General features: G+C 40.9%; 2 protein-coding genes across 2 annotated transcripts; both read left to right on the top strand.

The window, feature by feature from the left end:
• The first annotated feature begins 6846 nt into the window (after positions 1–6846).
• On the top strand, positions 6847–11048 carry hsp90aa1.1 (heat shock protein 90, alpha (cytosolic), class A member 1, tandem duplicate 1). Its single transcript, XM_055044413.1, has 11 exons — positions 6847–7110; positions 7725–7874; positions 7955–8321; positions 8427–8560; positions 8663–8968; positions 9065–9230; positions 9344–9534; positions 9624–9771; positions 9857–10125; positions 10223–10556; positions 10657–11048. The coding sequence occupies exons 2-11, from the start codon at positions 7725–7727 to the stop codon at positions 10764–10766; spliced, it is 2175 nt and encodes a 724-aa protein (XP_054900388.1). The 5' UTR covers positions 6847–7110; the 3' UTR covers positions 10767–11048.
• A 353-nt stretch (positions 11049–11401) lies between these two features.
• hsp90aa1.2 (heat shock protein 90, alpha (cytosolic), class A member 1, tandem duplicate 2) lies at positions 11402–16040 on the top strand. The gene is made up of 11 exons (XM_055044412.1): positions 11402–11569; positions 12676–12825; positions 12929–13295; positions 13378–13511; positions 13631–13957; positions 14053–14218; positions 14305–14495; positions 14606–14753; positions 14853–15121; positions 15214–15547; positions 15625–16040. The coding sequence occupies exons 2-11, from the start codon at positions 12676–12678 to the stop codon at positions 15732–15734; spliced, it is 2196 nt and encodes a 731-aa protein (XP_054900387.1). The 5' UTR covers positions 11402–11569; the 3' UTR covers positions 15735–16040.
• Positions 16041–16095: the final 55 nt, after the last annotated feature.

The following is a 16095-nucleotide window of genomic DNA, read 5'->3' as shown; positions in this document are numbered from 1 at the left end:
AATGGGCAACACTATTTGGGGCCCATGTGGTTTCAGTATCATGGGCCCCACATGAGAAGCCCAATGTGGGCTGTCCACATTAAACTAACATGACATGAGCATGGGCTAACCATACATGGGTTGGACCTGGGCAGGAAAATGTAGCCCCTAGTACTTTTTTTCATGGTCTAAATGGGACAAAATTGTAGAACATTTTAATCGACAATGTGGTTACCCTGTCACTTTCAAACTTTTCACTGTATGTCAAAGCAAAAGCCAGTTCAGTATTGCTCTTGCTACACTTTGAACCCCTAACTTTTTTTTCATTTTATTATTGCAGTCTGAATGTCTTAAAACATTTTTTTGAAATAATCTGTTTGAAATATATACGTAAACTCATATTCTGGTGCTTACTCAAAATTAAGCACAGAGTGGTCATGGTTGAGCTTTAGTCCTTGTTTTATTTTTAATAATAACTTTTTATGTTATTTTTTTTTTATTTTTTTATCAATTGGATGTTTAGACATCCATAGAGTTTACTGCAGCCTGTTCGCAGCAAGATTTAAATTTTTATTTGGACAAATAGTTCAGATCAGACCATTGTGAAAAATATCACAAAATGTTTAGAAAATAAACAAAACTCATTAGTAAGTGAGAGACAAGAGTAAAATTTTGAGCATCTGTTTTTTCATATATTTGCAAACATTTTCCAAGTCATCAGTATAAATAAAAATAAAAAATAAAAAACGTAACATTTCTGTTAATGATTCATTTGGTTCCAATTACCTTTTTGTTCATTGTTTGCTCTGAGGCACCGTTGCCAATAAAGGTTGGTGAATTGAAGTACCGGTAGGCACTTTACACATCCACTGAAGAAAATAGTTCCAAAACATATTTGAATAAGGAGGACAACGAAATGTATTTATTTACATTGAGAACTTTTGCTACATCGGTTTTACATTTGTTAAACCGATGTAGCACTCTCAAAAATTAATCTTGTGTTTCTTGGAAAACGTAAAATGACCCGCGGATGGATATGCGGTTTCAAAATCAAGCCTGTTCTCTTCATCAGTCCGTTGGCGCGGAGTCTGCCTGTTGGCTGATCTACGAAAGAATCTGTAAGTACATTTCTTCTGTTTTACCTAGTACCAAATTTTAGGGAGAGATTTTAAATCGCTTGTTAAAAAAATTGTTGCTCGTAACAAATCGGACGACAGTATCCCAAAAGAGACTTAATTGTTATTGTTATTTTTGCTTTTCTTTAGGGTGATACTTTTTCTGATATTGCTAACACACACAGCTACACACAATAAGCAGATTTTAGTGCAGACCGATTTCAAACGCAGCGTTGTGGGCCAAACCATTTTCAAATACCGCCGCCATTCTATTTGTTGAGCTGCCATTGGTTCATTTGAGCGCCAACGAGGCAGAATGAAATCGGTTCACTGAAGAATCTATGTTGCTAGCAGAGGTTGTTACAAAGTGTCTGGACACAATAAAACCATTTGTATGATTTAAAAAGAGTAACTATTGTGCTTTCATTCTATGTACTTGGGCTTTTAATAATCTTTCTCACAGTCACATCAGCATGCATGGGTGGGTCTCATGTATGGATTCAGGCTGGTTTGGCTGGGACCCATGCAAGATTATTATTGTCGTTTTTTTCAATAAAACTGCATTGAATCGTTTAGCTTTGGGCTATATAGGTAATGATAAGAGGGCATGGGTTTTATCTGGGTCAACTGCGTGAGGCTCAAAAGGTTAACCGAAATGGGACTCATATTGTTGGCTCAATTGGGTTAAATGTATGGGCCCAATTCAGCATTAACGTGGGCTAACTGGGCATGGGACAGAAATGGGAACACTATATGGGGCCCATGTGGTTTCAGTATATTGGGCCTAAAAGGTTTTTTGTAAATAGGATGAAGGCATTGTAGTTCATATTTTTAAATTCTTTTTTTTAATTGTTGTGTGACACTTTAAAGCGTTTTGTTATGTCATAGTTTATTTCAATCTGCCGCTATTGTGTTGGTCTAGAGTAGTCATCAGTGTCAGGGTTCCTGTGTGTGTATGTGAGTGTCGCATCTTATTTCAGCGAGGATCTTTGTGAGGAGCCCGTGGAGCTTGGCACAGGTGGAGGAGCAGCAGAATCTTCAGTCTACGCTAGATTGGCTGAAGATTCTACTGGTGTATGCTAGATGGTTGCATACACCGGTAGTCACTCTGGCCTCTCCTGTTGTGAACAGTTTTCTGAGAACGTTTCTGTGTCTACTAGAAGTCACCTGGTCTCTGTGTTTGTTCGATCCTAGGGGTTTTGTCGCCTCATTCGAGAACTCACCAGTGAATACCTGCGTGCTCGCTCCGCCGATTCCACTGCCTCCACTCCACCCTTCGAGCTTCCAGCTCTCTTCCATTCCCACCTCGCATTTACCTTCGGAACCGCTGCACACCCTCTCTCAGGAACCTGGCATCTCACACCACGCCTCGAAAGACCCGCACCGAAGTAAGCCTGTTCCTGTTTCCCCTCCGATCAGTCATTCTAAGCCCGTCATAACTAAGTTCTCGTTTCAGGCCAACCTGGTCGAGTGGTCCTCACCCTTCCGCTGATGTCCAGGAAATAGATTTTATTTTGTCCTGTTGTAAATAAATCACTCACTCATCCCTATCCAACGTGTGGTTACTGCATGTGGGTCCGTAAATTGAAACCCATCATGTCAATCAGTGGCCAAGCCTGAAACAAATATTGAAAGATGAAGAAATTCTTTTTGATATTTTTGCAATATTTAGCTAGCAGTTATGTGAAATGTACTTATATTTAATTGTAGCTCTAATTTTTTTATATGTGAAATGTTTTAGGCTTTATTAGTTACATTTATAGTGATTTTCTAAACTTCTCTAAGAGTAATACTACTGTCTTAGTCCTGTCACGTTAACAAAGAAATTAGGATAATTGCAAAACTGTTCAGTGTTTACAATATAAGGCTTCAGTAGTTAATCTATACAAAGGCTGTTTTGCCTTAATTTTTTTTATTTTTTGAAAAGTCTAAATGTTATATTGCACTCATAAAATATATATTTTTGCAGGCTTCAAGAGGATCAGCGTGTGAAGATCACTTTATAATGATTTGAAAAGGTAGATTAATATGTTAGTGAAATTAAGCACATAAGAGTGATATAATGACAAACTGATGAACAAAAACAAAATGTCCTGTTATTGTCATTGTACTTAAGGTTGCCATGGCTACAGAAATTGGAGGAGCATCCTTAGATGACACAATACAACCAGCTGTGCGATTCCTCATGTCCCATGAACTGGAAGTCCAGTTCAACCTTTTTGGCCAACATGGGAAACAAGCTCTTGGACCTGCGTCTCTTTGATGTTTTGTATGGTAAATATCAGTTTTTATTGTCAGAGTAACTTTTTTTTTTCACTTTTCTTTCTTAAACATATGTTAATTTATTTTGGTTGTTTTATGCTTTTGTTTGTTATTTTTAGTAATGTTTTTAGGTTAAAAATTGAGTCTTCAATTTTTGGTTTTATTTGAACAGTATTCTTTCACTGTTGTTAAGAACTTAAAAATTTGAAGGTAATATTGTTTGCATTTCAAACAATATTAAAATAACCACAAAACCACGATAGAACCTATTAGTTGATTTATATAGATGGATATATTTTAAATTTACAGTAAGACTATAGTTTCTGTACATAATAATGATGACTCAAGAGTCCTTTTGATTATGGCATATCTCTGCAAGCATTTTTGCCCCATGAAGGGGGAGATGCAAATCTCATGAATGTTACATTGTGCTAAAATGAAACACTAATACAATTTCTACCTTTGCTTGTTATTTCAGGGGACTTAAAAGAATTATCCATCTACAGAATCACACAAGCATACAGCAAAGACTCTCGAAGTGGTTTACTGGAGCCCGAGTGGAAGTGGAAATAGACTAGAGAGACTGCCAGTTCAAACTCAGGTTGAGGAGGTCTTTCAAGATGGACAGTTTCAGTAAAGTATGAGAGATTTCAAATTTAAGCATGCATATGGCATGTAGGTTATTTTTAAAAATGTTTAACAAAAATGTATTGTGAAAGATCTATATAGGTGTGTATATTCACATTGTGTGTATCAATGTGAATATACGTGTATAAAGTTATATAGATAGTATTTAGATGTATACATTTATAGACCTGTAGGAAAATATGTAGGTGTCTTTATTTGTGTGCATCTATAGATATATATTTATAGATCTGTTTATAAGTTTGTTATAGTAAACTAGCTTCTGTTATTTTCAAAGATGTCGTGAATAATTGCAGATTTCTTTTTGTGGCACCATTCCCTGAGTATTAATGAAGTTCTAATAATTGCTGTAGTGAGGTAAAAAATAACTCCTGACAATATTTTAAATTACTAAATAAAAGCCTTGAGCAAAATAAATTTTTCATCTCTTTTTTTTTATTTTTTATTTGAACACGTTTTAAGCTAGACTTTGGATTGTTGATCAAGATTGCATATCTATGAATGTAATTCACATCCAGGTTAGATGAGAATTGTTCCTACAGGATTAAGGCATCTGGGTCCCGCTGAAAGCCCAGTCAGCACCCATTGAAATCAACCTGGGCAAACCCATGTGGGGCCACCATGGAAACCGTGGACAAACCCACTTGTTACCCATATTCTAGCCCAGTTCAGACCCAATTGGGACCCAGGTAAATATTCCTGACAGCACCCTAGTGGGCCACAGATGGGCCTCATGTAAGTTAACCATGTGGGACCCACTGAAAGCCCAGTCAGCACCCATTAAAATCTACTTGGGCAAACCCATGTGGGGCCACCATGGAAACTGTGGACAAACCCACTTGGTACCCATATTCTAGCCCAGTTCAGACCCAATTGGGACCCACGTAAATATTCTTGACAGCACCCTAGTGGGCCACAGATGGGCCTCATGTGAGTTAACCATGTGGGACCCACTGAAAACCCAGTCAGCACCCATAAAATCTACTTGGGCAAACCCATGTGGGGCCACCATGGAAACCGTGGACAAACCCACTTGGTACCCATATTCTAGCCCAGTTCAGACCCAATTGGTACCCACATAAATATTCCTGACAGCACCCTAGTGGGCCACAGATGGGCCTCATGTGAGTTAACCATGTGGGACCCACTGAAAACCCAGTCAGCACCCATTAAAATCTACTTGGGCAAACCCATGTGGGGCCACCATGGAAACCGTGGACAAACCCACTTGGTACCCATATTCTAGCCCAGTTAAGACCCAATTGGGACCCAGGTAAATATTCCTGACAGCACCCTAGTGGGCCACAGATGGGCCTCATGTGAGTTAACCACATGGGCCCCACTGAAAACCCAGTCAGCACCCATAAAGATTTACTTGGGCAAACCCATGTGGGGCCACCATGGAAACCGTGGACAAACCCACTTGGTACCCATATTCTAGCCCAGTTCAGACCCAATTGGGACCCACGTAAATATTCTTGACAGCACCCTAGTGGGCCACAGATGGGCCTCATGTGAGTTAACCATGTGGGACCCACTGAAAACCCAGTCAGCACCCATAAAGATTTACTTGGGCAAACCCATGTGGGGCCACCATGGAAACCGTGGACAAACCCACTTGGTACCCATATTCTAGCCCAGTTCAGACCCAATTGGGACCCACGTAAATATTCTTGACAGCACCCTAGTGGGCCACAGATGGGCCTCATGTGAGTTAACCATGTGGGACCCACTGAAAACCCAGTTAGCACCCATTAAAATCTACTTGGGCAAACCCATGTGGGGCCACCATGGAAACCGTGGACAAACCCTTTTGGGACCCATATTGCCTGCCCACTTATATCCCATATGGGGCCCACCTAGGTGTGCTGGCTGGGATATATCTGCTTTCTTGTCAGAAAATATATACATATATTATTGGGAGATAATTTCATCATCTCCCAAAATTATAAAATTTTCAAAATGGAACATTTTTGCAGCGATTGCGATAGCACGTCGTATTCGGGTACAAAGTCAGCTTCTAGGGTCTCCAGTCAGCTGGAAGCGTTTCTATTACATAACAGAGCGGATGCACGTGTAATATACTGCCATCTACTGGCCACGTCAAGACGCTACCGATTGAAGTGGATTTACTATTCTGTGTTGCACAATATTTATTCCAGGGTATTCCACGATTTTCTAAGTGGTATATTCAGCTACTCTATGCCACTCATGACCCATTATAAAATATACTGTGTTCAGAAAATCATGTGCAAATCATTGTTTATGGTAAAATAAAAGGCCTATGAAATCAGTTTTAAACTTCACGCCATAAGAGAAACGTGAAATTACATGCATGAAGTCAGATGAGACCAACATTAAACTTTATCAGGTTGCTGTTGAGCAACTGTTGAGAATTTATTTACTATTTTTATAGTGAATGAATTCTCTATAAAAATTCTTTGAGGCGCAATAAGCAATTTTCTGTGGCTTATCTGACAGTCAGTCTGTCTATCTGTCTGCCTATCTATAAAAATGAATGTAACTGCGTTATCTGAGTTCCACATAATAGGGTCTGTCCAGCTCCTAAAAATAGGTGTGTGAATTACACCAAATTTTATACACCAAAAACTGCCTATGTAGGCAAATTCATTGACATTTCTTAGAGCAAGTGGGAGTAAGAGCAATACACACCTATGACGCGTTCACCAGGTTGTGGGGCCAACCAGCCCGACAAGCTATCTGGGAAGCTCTCACTGTGAGTGACAGGCACTCCTTGTGACTCTGCTGCCCTATAAGGGCACAGTAACATTAGGGCTCTCTCTTCCTGACTCCCCCTTCCTTCCCGGCCTTTCCTCAACCCCTCTCACCAACAGTTGTGAACATGTTTTCTAGAAGCTTCCGAAGGGTAGCTTCGAGAAACCACCCCTAAAGTATAAAAAGACGTGAGCATGGCCTAGTGGTCTGCATAGAGTCAAAGGACACTCACGCGAACACGCATCAAGACAGACTTGACTCCTCACAGGAGCAGCAGCGAAGCACAGACTTTTAATTCTTTGAGAAGAAAAGACAAGAAAAGCGGTCAGTTTGACGATTCGCTTGAAGAAAAGAACCGACAATTTTAATTAAGGTAAGACTTGAACAAATTTCACAAGATGAGAGTGGTTATAGTTGTATAATGGGAAGTACTGACAATTTAAAGCGAAATGATAGTGTTTGCATTTTAGTATCTGTTCCCTTTTAAATGGCAGAAGCAGAGCCCTTTTGCCTCAAGATTTTTTATAGAACTGTAATGTGAATGGAGCACATGGCATGCAGGGTGACCCTGACCCAGAGAGCAGCTGCTAGTCAGTGGAACAATTATTCACAAGAAGCTGCCTGCCTGGCCCACATAGTAAATGCAGTATGTTCACATTATTGTATAGTAACATGATTTGCAGTAAGTATTTAGTTTCTATAAAAAAATTTAGTTGGATTATAAAGTAAACCCATTGGGGGATAGGAAAGGACTAGAGCTCCACCCTCTTGCCAAGTCTTTGACTGACAGCTTGAGCATATGCTCATCAACCATTAGCCACCACATGTAAGCCATGTGGCCATGTCAAAGTATTTTGTAGCAGTAGTAAAACACATCTAGATAGCACAGACTAGTAAAACCGGAAACATAAATAAAAAAACTATACTACCGAAATATACGATATAAAATCTTTTTTTTTTTAAATTAATACATCTGCCCTACTTTAGATGCCAGAGAAAGCTGGACACGTTATGGAGGAGGAAGTGGAGACCTTTGCCTTCCAGGCTGAGATCGCTCAGCTCATGTCCCTCATTATTAACACCTTCTACTCAAACAAAGAAATCTTCCTTCGTGAGCTCATCTCCAACTCCTCAGATGTAAGAAAACTAAAAACGTACATGATCCATTATATTTATGAACTCAACAACGATTTAACAGCATTTTCTCCTCCGGACAGGCCTTGGATAAAATTAGATATGAAAGCTTGACAGACCCCAGCAGACTTGAGTCTTGCAAAGAGCTGAAGATTGAAATCCGGCCTGACCTGCATGCTCGCACCTTGACCCTGATTGACACGGGCATCGGCATGACCAAAGCCGACCTAATTAACAACCTGGGCACCATCGCCAAGTCCGGCACCAAAGCTTTCATGGAGGCTCTGCAGGCAGGAGCTGACATCTCCATGATTGGTCAGTTCGGTGTGGGTTTCTACTCTGCATACTTGGTAGCTGAGAAAGTCACAGTGATCACAAAGCACAATGATGATGAGCAGTACGTGTGGGAGTCTGCTGCTGGTGGTTCATTTACAGTCCGGCCTGACAATGGTATGATTTAGTATTTTACTGACGATACTTTAGCTTTAATTAACATAAGCAAATATAACTTTTTTTCTTTCCTGTGGCTTAAAGTCAACTTGATTTCATTTTCAGGGGAGCCCCTGGGAAGAGGAACAAAAGTTATTCTTCACCTTAAAGAAGATCAGACGGAATACTGTGAGGAAAAACGCGTCAAAGAAGTAGTCAAGAAACACTCACAGTTCATCGGCTATCCTATTACACTTTTTGTAAGTCATTTTACATTAGAATCAATTGTTAGCCATTAATGAGCACTGAAAATGTGAACATAAATCTAAGAAAATAGTAATCAAACTTCTGATCCGTTGAAGGTGGAGAAGACAAGAGAGAAGGAAGTGGACCTTGAAGAGGGAGAGAAGGAAGAGGAAGTTGAGAAAGACGCAGCAGAGAACAAGGACAAACCAAAGATTGAGGATGTAGGCTCCGATGAAGATGAAGACTCCAAGGATGGCCAGAACAAGAGGAAGAAGAAGGTCAAGGAAAAGTACATTGATGCTCAAGAGCTGAACAAGACCAAGCCTATCTGGACCCGCAACCCAGATGACATCACCAATGAAGAGTACGGAGAGTTTTACAAGAGTCTCACCAACGACTGGGAGGACCACCTGGCTGTCAAGGTAAGCTAACAATGAGAGTTCAAAATGATTAGTCAATATTCATAATTATTAGTGTATAAAGCTAATGAAAATGTATATTCCATTTTAAAACTTCAGCATTTCTCAGTGGAAGGTCAGTTGGAGTTCCGTGCTTTGCTCTTTGTACCAAGGAGAGCTGCCTTTGACCTTTTTGAAAACAAGAGGAAGAGAAACAACATCAAGCTTTATGTCCGGAGGGTCTTCATCATGGACAACTGTGAGGAGCTGATACCAGAGTATCTCAGTAAGTGACCATTTTCTGCCCACACATGAATTATTCTTATCTCTGTCCTTTGATATCTACATTTTGTCTGCATGTGGATTATTAATAGAACACTGTATACCTCCTACCTTTAGATTTCATCAAGGGTGTTGTGGACTCTGAGGATCTGCCCCTGAACATCTCTAGAGAGATGCTGCAGCAGAGCAAGATCCTGAAGGTGATCCGCAAGAATCTAGTCAAGAAGTGCTTGGAACTGTTTACAGAACTGTCTGAAGATAAGGACAACTACAAGAAGTTCTACGAGCAGTTCTCCAAGAACATTAAGGTTGGCTCATTCTTCTGAGTTAAATTCATGTCCAAGTTGTATTAAAATGTGACGTGTAACAGGCAGTAATAGATCATTCCATATTTCAGCTTGGTATCCATGAGGACTCCCAAAATAGAAAGAAACTGTCCGATTTGCTGCGCTACTATACCTCATCCTCTGGAGATGAGATGGTTTCCCTCAAAGACTATGTCTCTCGTATGAAGGACAACCAGAAGCACATCTACTACATCACTGGTTAGTTCTTCATCAAAGTGTCAATTTATCTAATCAACTTCTGAAAAAGCATGTTGATTAAATGAATCTCCAACAACTTTTACAGGTGAAACCAAAGATCAAGTGGCCAACTCTGCCTTTGTGGAGCGTCTTCGCAAAGCTGGCCTAGAGGTCATCTATATGATCGAACCTATTGACGAGTATTGTGTCCAGCAGCTGAAGGAATATGATGGAAAGAACCTGGTCTCTGTGACCAAAGAAGGTCTGGAACTTCCAGAAGACGAAGATGAGAAGAAGAAGCACGAGGAGCTCAAAAATAAATTTGAGAATCTTTGCAAGATTATGAAGGATATCCTTGACAAGAAAATTGAAAAGGTAACCGCTTTCTGAAATGTCAAAACTACTGTGTTAACAATGACAAAGACCCAGCTATAATTGAGCATTGCAGTAACACAAAACCTCTCACATACAGGTTGTGGTTTCCAACCGCTTGGTTGCCTCTCCCTGCTGCATCGTCACCAGCACCTATGGCTGGACAGCCAACATGGAAAGGATCATGAAGTCGCAGGCCCTGAGGGACAACTCAACCATGGGTTACATGACAGCCAAGAAACACCTTGAGATTAACCCTTTGCATCCAATCATTGAGACACTGAGGGAGAAGGCAGAGGCAGACAAGAATGATAAGGCCGTGAAGGATCTGGTCATCCTCCTATTTGAGACCGCCCTGCTATCCTCAGGTTTTACACTGGAAGACCCCCAAACTCATGCAAATCGCATCTACAGAATGATCAAACTTGGTCTTGGTAGGTTTTTATTTTGTTGACTATTTGAATAAACATAATCAGACCTATTCTTAAATTATATATTTATGACGACATCGCTCATTACTATATTTTATTGTAGGAATTGATGATGATGACTCAGCAGTTGAAGACCTCATTCAGCCAGCTGATGAAGACATGCCAGTCCTAGAAGGAGATGATGACACATCAAGAATGGAAGAAGTTGACTAAAAATACTGTTCTTACCTAGTTTTTACTTTTTGTAAGTGCTATTGCTTTCTAAGATGACTTTTTCTTTACCTCAAATTTGTTTTTGAAGAGTGTCAACTTGACAAGTTTGTTTTTAGTAATGCAGACCATAATGTGTGTTAGTCCTCATTCTAATATATTTATTTAGACCTTTTGAGAACACAAGAGTCGAGTCAATAGATGTTGACTTATTCCTCTTTTTGTAATTGTTACATTTTATATGTAAAGCTTTAAAATTTATAATAAAATGAATATGTAAATAAATCCTGCAGCTTTTTTTTTTACATATGACGATTTTTATTATAAGCGATTTAATTAGCCCCCCTGCGTTTTACACAAACAAAACTGGTTTTACAGCTTCAGATTTTATAATGTAAGAAAGAAGGTTTCATTTTCTCCATCGATATCCTCTTTTTTAAATTGAACCTTCTGGAATCTTCAGTGAAACCCAGCATGGTAAGTTCTCGTTCCTGATCACACGTGCCTTCTTCCCTGAACAAACCTCTGCTCCGCCTCGACACCGCCCCCTTCTGCCAGAAATGGAAAGACGGGCGGGCGCATGCATTGATTGACATTTCAGCCGACCAATCAGCTGCAAGCACCTCAGAGCATTCCAGACGGTTCTGGAAGCTCTCAGTTAGGATTTTCTCGAACGCTCTGAGAGACTACAAAAGCCGCACAGCCACCAGGTGCAGGCAGATACTTCACCAGACGGAGTAGCAGCGCACGGGAACGACCAGGACACTTCTCATTCCGGAGCCCTCGACACACGTTGGAGGACCAAGGTAAATGGAGAAGATCTTTATTAAATCTCCCCCATGATGAGGACTACTCTTAATAAACCACACAGCCGTTAATCGTGACCGTTTCCTAGTGTTAATTTAACTGGAGCTTGATTATTGACATTACGGCAACGCTTCCAGTTTACCGAATGAAGCCTCTAAAATGATATCAATGTATGTGAGCAAATAGACTCTTGCTAAAATAAACGTCTCGTTTTACCTCTAAAATTGAGACTTGTGAAGGCTAAAAGGGGGAACAATTATGTCTAAACGCTGCAGCCTCCTCACACGGTGGCTTCTTTGTGCACTTTTTTTATTTTCTCCGAAATATTTTTAATTTTGTACTCTGCCAATGTTCAGTCCTGCTTCCAGCATTAAGGCTTACAGTTTAGCTCAGGGATGTCATCCATTGTGATTAGAAGGAGGGGCTTTTCGATCATGGAGGCTGCTGAACTCCTTGCATCTTTGGTAGCTTCTAGAACGCTGCGTTTCTTCCACGAATCCTGCAGGGGGCGCCGCTGCTCTTCTCGGAGCTAGCACTGGAAACCACGTGCTCCTGTCAAGTCCTTTTTACATCATGGAGGAAATTAATTATGAGAGAAATCAAAATATTGTTAGAACACTGAATGATTAAAAAGTGTCTACACAGTCACATGTGATTGCAAAGTATAGGAATTGGGATGACAAGTATAAGCAGGTGGTTTAGATTGAGTTGCAGGGTTGAACTGGACAGTCTGTCAGGCCAGCTGTCTCCAAAAGTGACGACATACAAATTTTTTTTTTCTTGTTTCAAAACGTACTTTATTTTGAACAAATAACGCAAAGAAAGTAACATCAGACGACACAACATAAAAACAAAGAAGTAGTGGTATATAAATGTGAATTGATAACCAAAAATTATTGGTGTTGTTCAAAAATCTTGAAATCTGTAAATTTATTCATAAATTCAACAATGTTTCCTTGTTTACATTTAAATAATGCTATACCTTAGTTGTTTTTTTTTGCTTTGCATTTTCAATTATTTTTGACAAAAGTTTACAGCATTTTAAATTGTGTTTTTGCAAAATTATTACTTTTACTTAAAGCTTGTATCTGTCATTTTCATTTAGATGCCTGAACTACATGATCAACCAATGGAGGAAGAGACGGAGACCTTTGCATTCCAGGCTGAAATTGCTCAGCTGATGTCCCTGATTATTAACACATTCTATTCCAACAAAGAGATTTTTCTCAGAGAGCTTATCTCCAACTCCTCAGATGTAAGTTTGCCTTCAATTTCCTGTCAAATGAAATGAAATGGTTGTAACGTCACTTAAGAGAGAGAAAAAAAAGGATATTGCTAACTTGTCGACCTCTCAACAGGCCTTGGACAAAATCCGGTATGAAAGTCTTACCGACCCCTCCAAGCTCGAGTCTGGCAAAGAACTCAAAATCGAAATCAAGCCCAACAAAGAGGAGCGCACTTTGACCCTGACCGACACGGGCATCGGCATGACCAAGGCCGACCTGATCAACAACCTGGGCACTATTGCAAAGTCTGGGACCAAAGCTTTCATGGAGGCTCTGCAGGCTGGAGCTGACATCTCCATGATCGGTCAGTTCGGTGTGGGTTTCTACTCGGCGTACCTGGTCGCTGAGAAGGTCACAGTCATCACCAAGCACAATGATGACGAGCAGTATGCCTGGGAATCCTCTGCAGGAGGCTCGTTCACAGTTAGATTAGACAACAGTAAGTTACTTTAACACAAAGGATAGATGCTTATGTAGTGACTTAAATGCAACATGAACTGACTTGTTGTTCTGCTGTACAGCTGAACCGCTGGGCCGTGGAACTAAGGTGATCCTGCATCTGAAGGAGGACCAGACAGAATATCTGGAGGAAAGACGAGTCAAAGAGATTGTAAAGAAGCACTCGCAGTTCATTGGCTATCCCATCACACTCTTTGTAAGCATCTACAATATTTCACATAATATAGGTTGATGCTGCTGCTTCATCATCTTTTCATTTTTTTTATTGTACACGTATTAACAAACTCCTTTTCGAATTAATTTTGCACGTGCCAGGTGGAGAAGGAGCGGGACAAGGAGGTGAGTGACGACGAGGCTGAGGAGGAGGAGAAAGACAAGGAGAAGGACAAGGAGAAAGAGGAAGAGAAGGATGAGGACAAACCTGAGATCGAAGACGTCGGATCAGATGAGGATGACGACCATGACAAATCTTCAGACAAAAAGAAGAAGAAGAAGAAGATCAAGGAGAAGTACATCGACCAGGAGGAGCTGAACAAGACAAAACCCCTCTGGACCCGCAACCCAGATGACATCACCAATGAGGAGTATGGAGAGTTCTACAAGAGCCTCACCAATGACTGGGAGGACCACCTGGCGGTCAAGGTACATCTCAGTTTTAGTGTTTAAAAAAAAAAAAAAACTTGTTTTGTTTTTTTAAATCGTCACCAAAATAACTTGCAACCTTTCACCCCGAACAGCACTTCTCGGTTGAGGGCCAGCTAGAGTTCCGTGCTCTTCTCTTCGTGCCTCGCCGTGCCCCCTTCGACCTGTTCGAAAACAAAAAGAAGAAGAATAACATCAAGCTCTACGTGCGCAGGGTGTTCATCATGGACAACTGTGACGAGCTCATCCCAGAGTATCTCAGTAAGTATTTTTATACTACAGGCTTGCTCTAAAGTTAACCAACTGGAATAGTGCAGGTGTAAGAACGAAGTTGTCTTCCTTGTTAGATTTCATCAGAGGGGTGGTGGACTCTGAGGATCTGCCCCTGAATATCTCAAGAGAGATGCTGCAGCAGAGCAAGATCCTAAAGGTGATCCGCAAGAATCTAGTCAAGAAGTGCCTGGAACTGTTCACAGAACTGTCTGAAGATAAGGACAACTACAAGAAGTTCTACGAGCAGTTCTCCAAGAACATTAAGGTACGAGTCTGTGTGCTTTTAGAAAATGTTGCCATTTTTCTTGACTGAAAGTCTTAAGTGGAAGCGGTCTCCAAGTGCCGGATGCTAATAGCTGGGCTGCTTTTCTGCAGCTTGGCATCCATGAGGACTCCCAGAACAGGAAGAAGCTGTCTGAGCTGCTGCGCTACTACACCTCAGCCTCTGGAGATGAGATGGTTTCCCTCAAAGACTATGTCACACGCATGAAGGACAACCAGAAGCACATCTACTACATCACAGGTGAGTGTATTTTTGGTCTTAAAACCACCTACGAATAAGATTTAGAAAAATATAGAATCTTTTTGCAAATTTACAAGCGTTGCGGTGTCTCTCTTGCAGGTGAAACCAAGGACCAAGTGGCCAACTCTGCTTTCGTGGAGCGTCTTCGCAAAGCTGGCCTGGAGGTCATCTACATGATCGAGCCTATTGACGAGTATTGTGTCCAGCAGCTGAAGGAGTTTGAGGGAAAGAACCTGGTTTCAGTAACAAAGGAAGGCCTGGAGCTGCCTGAGGATGAGGAGGAGAAGAAGAAGCAGGAGGAGAAGAAGGCTCAATTTGAGAACCTCTGCAAGATCATGAAGGACATCTTGGAGAAAAAAGTGGAGAAGGTGAGCAGTGAGATGCCAAAAGAAAACCAAAAGTGTTGTTTGGCTCTTATCTATAATAAAGCGCTTAACATTATTGTTGCATCCCTGCACAGGTCACAGTCTCCAACCGCCTGGTTTCTTCTCCCTGCTGCATCGTCACCAGCACCTATGGCTGGACAGCCAACATGGAGAGGATCATGAAAGCTCAGGCGCTGAGGGACAACTCAACCATGGGTTACATGGCCGCCAAGAAGCACCTTGAGATCAATCCTGACCATCCCATCATGGAGACTCTGCGGCAGAAGGCAGAGGCTGACAAAAACGACAAGTCCGTGAAAGACCTGGTCATCCTTCTGTTTGAGACCGCCCTGCTGTCCTCAGGTTTCACACTGGAGGACCCCCAGACACACGCTAACCGCATCTACCGAATGATCAAGCTTGGTCTTGGTATGTGTCACTAAATTATTACACGACATGGAAGCCAGTGGGTAGATTGCAGTAATTCATTGAAGTTCCTCTTTCAGGTATCGATGAGGACGACACAACAACTGATGACGCCACCTCTGCTCCCACCGAAGACATGCCTCCTCTTGAAGGCGACGATGATGCATCCAGAATGGAAGAAGTGGACTAAGCGCCCTCCTGTTTGCCATTAACGTTTAAAAAAAAAAATAGGTTATTGTACAGTTCAAACCTAAATGTTGTAAATGATCTTGGAATGTCACCACTTGTTTCTATTCCCACTGACACCTTTAAGTTCAGATCATTCCTATTTTAGGACTTTATATTTCAGTTGTTAAAGTGTCAGGTTTTTGTACCTCAAGTTTGACTGCATTTGTGTTTATTTATTGACATTCCATTGGTTTGTTTGACTGTAAATATCTGATACTGTTATTTCGAGCAGTTGAGCACATCAAATAAAAGTTGAACATGTGAATAAGTTTGGTTCATTTTGCATCAACTTGAGTTAATGCAGATGAGGTGCTGATGAACAT

This window comes from Poeciliopsis prolifica, unplaced genomic scaffold (genome assembly GCF_027474105.1).
Source record: "Poeciliopsis prolifica strain line A6 unplaced genomic scaffold, Auburn_PproV2 SCAFFOLD020, whole genome shotgun sequence".
NCBI classification, from domain to species: Eukaryota; Metazoa; Chordata; class Actinopteri; order Cyprinodontiformes; family Poeciliidae; genus Poeciliopsis; species Poeciliopsis prolifica.
This window is presented reverse-complemented; position numbering and strand designations above follow the sequence as displayed.

Bases quoted from the DNA above. Each gene is read 5' to 3' on its own strand.
- hsp90aa1.1 (XM_055044413.1), top strand. From the start codon at position 7,725: ATGCCAGAGAAAGCTGGACACGTTATGGAGGAGGAAGTGGAGACCTTT. The intron at 8,322-8,426 runs GTATGATTTAGT...TTTCATTTTCAG, and splicing joins TACAGTCCGGCCTGACAATG to GGGAGCCCCTGGGAAGAGGA. The intron at 8,561-8,662 runs GTAAGTCATTTT...GATCCGTTGAAG, and splicing joins GCTATCCTATTACACTTTTT to GTGGAGAAGACAAGAGAGAA.
- hsp90aa1.2 (XM_055044412.1), top strand. From the start codon at position 12,676: ATGCCTGAACTACATGATCAACCAATGGAGGAAGAGACGGAGACCTTT. The intron at 14,219-14,304 runs GTAAGTATTTTT...CTTCCTTGTTAG, and splicing joins GCTCATCCCAGAGTATCTCA to ATTTCATCAGAGGGGTGGTG. The intron at 14,496-14,605 runs GTACGAGTCTGT...GCTTTTCTGCAG, and splicing joins AGTTCTCCAAGAACATTAAG to CTTGGCATCCATGAGGACTC.